Source organism: Coptis chinensis, chromosome 5 (genome assembly GCF_015680905.1).
Source record: "Coptis chinensis isolate HL-2020 chromosome 5, ASM1568090v1, whole genome shotgun sequence".
Lineage (NCBI taxonomy): Eukaryota > Viridiplantae > Streptophyta > Magnoliopsida > Ranunculales > Ranunculaceae > Coptis > Coptis chinensis.
This window is the reverse complement of record NC_141460.1, coordinates 86,895,040-86,900,050: the sequence shown is the minus strand read 5'-3', so window position 1 is coordinate 86,900,050 and position 5,011 is coordinate 86,895,040. Positions and strand designations below refer to the sequence as shown.

Below are 5,011 nucleotides of genomic sequence, written 5' to 3'. Positions count from 1 at the left end.
CCTAAGTCCAGCAAGGGAATTGATCAACATAGCCAGCCCATGGCCGTTCCACATGTGGGGGCTAGACATCATGGGACCATTCATCTCACAAAAGAGATCAGGGCTCAAATACGTCCTAGCAGCCACAGATTACTTAAACAAGTGGGTTGAAGCAATCCCACTAGTCCAGGTCAAGGAAGTCAACGTAATCAACTTCATCTGGACTAATATCATTACTAGATTTGGTTTACCCCACACCCTAGTCATGGACAACGGAACACAATTTGCTAGCACACAAGTCAAGGATTTTCTACAAAAATGGCGCATCACTCAAGCATTTTCTACACCTAGATATGTACAAAGCAATGGCTAAGCAGAGAGGCCACCAACAAGGCCATCAAAGAAAACCTCCAAAAGAAGCTGGAGAGCAAGAAAAGCCAATGGCCAGAGTAGCTCGAAAACATTCTATGGGCGTACAGAACAACAGCTAGATCCAACACAACTGAGTCTCCTTTCACACTTTGCTTCGGAACGAAAGCAGTGATACCATCAGAGCTCACAATCACAACTACATGTTCTGACATTGTTGAATCAGGAGTCAATGACAACATCTTGGCAAAAGAAGTTGATCTCCTAGAAGAACGTCGCTTTATTACTGCCATAGTTAAAGTCTAAAATTTCCTACTAAATATGTGAGATAAACATATCTCAAGACATGAGATTCAATCTTAGCCACCACTTAGTTTTCGTGAGATCAAATCATGGTCGCCACTCAGAACAGTCCATTATGTTAGATTGATTATCCAACGGTTTAGATTTTTTTATTTTCATAACAACTTTTGACAAGGTTAAATATATTCAATTGAGCTAATATTTTGTGGGGCCGTTCTCCATCATGTGATGTATGTCTCCACAAAAAATTAGCCCTCAATTTGTTTTGTAAGTCCACTTTTAGAATTGGAGTCACTATAAGGTGGAGTTCATATAACCATTCATTATAATTAAGGTGGAGTTCATATAACCATTCACTATAATTAAGGTGGAGTTCACTATAAGGTCCAAAAATTTTAACATTATTTTGACAAGACTAGACACATCCGATTTAGCTGATTTTTTGTGGAGATATTACCCATGGTATGGAGGTAATATCTACCAAAAATCCACACTTAATGCAATGTGCAAGTCCGCTTTTGAATTGTGTATATCATTTCCGTGTACACATGTTGGCACCCCCAAAATGACACATATACCAAAAAGTTGTTTTAATTTTTTTTAAGGCTATTAGTTTCCTCCACCATTAAATTCAAATAATAAGGTGTGACTTGTAGGTTTTCTCCACCATCGTTTTAACTATTGATTAAATCTAGTTAATCAAAATCTAACTAAATAATTATTTTAATTATTCTCTTTCCAATATTTTATCCACCATCAATATTTAGTAGAATGATTTGTAGAGAGAATAAAATAAATATTTGGTTAGATTTTAATTGACTAGAATTAATCAATAGTTAAAAAAGATGGTGGATATGTGGTGGATGAGTACTTACTAGGAGACTCGCTCTTTGCTCCAAAGCTCCCATTTCAGCAAAAAGTAATTTCTTTATTAGGGCATCTCCAATGGAGAGTGTAAAGCGATAATGTGTGAAATTTACACCCCTACTTTGAAAAAACCCTTTCCAAGTAGGTTTTGTTTTTGAAAATCAAATTCTTTATTACATATATATATCTATGCAAACGGACGTCCCAAAATTTTCAAAAACATCAAGACTGCCATGAGGTTTTTTATTACCCACATATTTAGAACTCTTTAATTCAATAAAAAATCAAGACTAGTAATTCAATAAAGCAACTAGTAAGTTTTATTTTAAGTAGGATTTTCAAATAAGATACCTACACAAAAGTGAGAAAATCAATACCACTACTTTACTTTGGGGTTTACAAAAAACCAAAGTATTTTGTATAATATATTCGATATTTAGAACACCCGCCACTCCCAAAAAAAATAGAAAAATCTGATATCAGCCATTATATTCCAATGGTACAAAGAAACCAACACTACATGAGTGAGATGGGTTCAAATATAGTTGACATGAGATTTTCCAAGCTTGCATTTGGATCAACTTGCCCATGCGATAACAACGAGAAGCATTCTGCTATCCGACAAAGATTTGTGGTGGCACTTGTAAAAGGCTCACTGAAAGGATGATGTGAAACCCGAGCTTTGTTCATCTTCTTCCAATTATCACAAATTAACTGCCTTATATGTTCACGAGCACCTTCCTCAGAAACGCCTAGTTCATCCATGTAGCACTGTTTTGAACCTCTATTTTGCTCATCCTTCACAGAACGGATTAAACAATTTAGTAAACAATTACGCTTGATCCATGCATGCAGAAATAAAGTATTAGTTGAAGTGAATGTGACATACTGTTGAAGTTATCAAATCATCGCCAAGTCGGAGAATCATGGATGGTAAGTATATAAGACTATCTATGAGCTCTACTCGTTCTAACGCTTCTTCTGTTATAGTCTTGGCAGTTAGGAAGTAACAATTGATCATTGTGAGAGGTACTGCTATGGACTGTATCCCATTGTCAAAATACTCCTTTGTTGTTGGTGTATACCTTTGTTGAACCCACTTTGCTTCCATGAAATAAGCTTTACAGAGTTTCACCCACTGAAAAATTAATAGATGAAAAGAACAGCAATAAAATAAAAAATATTCTATCAAAAACAAAATAATAATAATAACTAAATAACTGAGCATAATGTGTAAAGTGTAAACAACGGAATTAACAGGAAGGGGGGAAATTTATGACTATACTGCTTCTTTCTGGTGCGATGTGATATCATAGCCCTGCTCTTTTAGGACCTGATAACCAATGTTGTTATTAGTATTGAGCAAAGCCATGTAGCATAGTTTCATATGTTGCGGAAGTTGTTCCATGGCACTGACGTTCCATCTGTAAATTTGAATCGCTCAGAACTGGAGGTCTTAATTTATTCAATATAGATTAATTTCCAACGACTTCATAATACTAAATATATAGATTTTATACAAACCTCTCAACGGCATCTGTAAAAAGATCAAGCTCTTCCAAAGATCCATGCGTCTCATACATGTCATCAATAACAGTCAAAAGCATGGTTACTTTTGTTAGTTCTTCTCTGAAATGCCCAAACTTTGGTTCACAAATAATTGCCATTGACCAAAAGAAATTCATCATCATCCTGTCTCTCAAAAAGCTCAAATTTTGTAGACCAAGACCCATCCACCACCTGAGAGAACTAACTGTTAGATTTAAGCAAAAACTAATATCAATGAGAACTATATTCATCATTTTGGACGGACGCAATATATGGAAATTTGTCCTTTTCAAATTTTACCGAGTCCATTGAGTGAACTTACCTTGCAACAGTGCCAATTTCTTTCTGGTGTACTCCCTGAACCATGTTGTAGTTCAAAATAGCTAGTTGAAGTAAAGCAGGTGTCATGTTTTCCTCACTTCCATATATGTAAATATACCACCTTGCTTCTACCGTTGGAAGCCTCAGATGCAAGGCCAGCTCCAAGGAATGCTCAACCCTTTTAGCAAGGGTGGGATTTATGTATTCCTTAGGATTTTTCAAGTGCTTAGTTGTGAAGCATTTGGCCTCATCCATGATGTTATCACCTTCAAAACCAAGGTAAGAAGCTTCATACAAACTCAACATGCCCTCTGTATCCAAAGTAAGACATGACTTGAAATTTCCCATCTCATCCTGGAAGCTCTTGAAAATTTCTGTCTCAAGAACATATCAAATTAAACATATCTAATTCACACCAAATATTAAGAGAGACTCTGTAACGCATGAAGTACCTTGAGGAACATCATAACCGTGTTTCCTTAGGAGCCTAAATCGAAGAGCCGTACTGTACAGATCTTCCATTACCCTTCGGTCAACACTAATAATCTGTAAGATGTCCAGGATTTCTTCCTCAAAGTGATTACCAACACCTAGCCTTTCTATTGCATCAATCAACTCGAGCTTTGCTAAAGGTTCATCCAACTCGTCCAACAAATGCTTCACATGTTCTTTCAGTTCTTGGACTCGTACATTCTGTGTTTCATCCTGCGAACATTACTAAATATTACAGCTCTATGCTGTCAGTAGATGCTATTTCTTTCTTTAAGTTCAAACGTATGTAAATTTTATTACCGTGTAATCACTCCCAAGGGACATCATATAGTCATAGTCCCAGAAGTTTGCCTGGTGTTTAGCCGTCGGCTCGATGGTCTCAGCACGAGCAATGCAGTGGATGTTCTTAGTGATGGAAATGTTGGATGGATGTTCTTGTACAGCATTCCCATGCTTCAGAGTCAACCGTGTTTGGCAATAAGAGATTGGTAAAGAGAGCAGTCGAAGAGCCATTATACTGCAATTAGAGTTCACGAAACTATCTATATCTTATTACAAATAGATTAGAAGATTGACAGATCATCAGAAAGGATCCAATTGTTATTGGTGGTATGAGAGTAACCTGAAAATTTTGACCGCTAGTGAAAGGAGGACCCTGTGAAATAAACTAGAAAACCTTGCACTTATTTTTCAGGGACGGGATGATGGACACATTAAAGAGCGTGTCCATCTTTAATATATAGAAAAATGAAGAGTCGAGTGAATAGTAAATATGTGTGGACGTAGAGTCATTTTGGTTATTTCATATTTATTATTATTTTTTTAACATTTATAAACTTAAAAAAAAAAAAAAGTCTGTAGATCCCACGTGGTTGCAGTAGCAGTAGCTAGTGTGAGAATAATACGTACCACAGCAGACGCAGAGTGAAGATAATTGAGTACCAAGAATTGATTTACGACTATGTATATGGGAATATGACGAAACTAAACGTATATATATTTGTTAAGCTACAAGAAGTCTTCGTGTCGGCTGATTGACTGCCTCGATCCTTATGGGGAGGGGGATTCAACTTTTGCATGGAATAACTAAACTGACATGACTTTCTTGGTTGGGGGGGCGGCTGGTGAGAGT

General features: G+C 36.5%; 1 protein-coding gene across 4 annotated transcripts; it reads right to left on the bottom strand.

Annotated features, from left to right (window-relative positions):
• Positions 1-1,921: 1,921 nt before the first annotated feature.
• LOC147499697 (alpha-terpineol synthase, chloroplastic-like) lies at positions 1,922-4,639 on the bottom strand. 4 transcript variants are annotated; one of them, XM_086561488.1, is made up of 8 exons: positions 4,502-4,639; positions 4,180-4,396; positions 3,840-4,092; positions 3,389-3,761; positions 3,043-3,258; positions 2,804-2,942; positions 2,408-2,656; positions 1,922-2,316 (listed from the first exon to the last, which is right to left on the bottom strand). In XM_086561488.1, exons 2-8 carry the CDS (start codon positions 4,390-4,392, stop codon positions 2,035-2,037), a joined length of 1,725 nt encoding a protein of 574 aa, XP_086417614.1. In that variant the 5' UTR covers positions 4,393-4,396; positions 4,502-4,639; the 3' UTR covers positions 1,922-2,034. The 4 variants fall into 4 exon arrangements, with proteins under 4 accessions (XP_086417614.1, XP_086417613.1, XP_086417615.1 ...); XM_086561487.1 differs by having other exon boundaries at positions 4,180-4,417; positions 4,502-4,626; XM_086561489.1 differs by having other exon boundaries at positions 4,180-4,421; positions 4,502-4,601.
• Between the last annotated feature and the right edge of the window lie 372 nt (positions 4,640-5,011).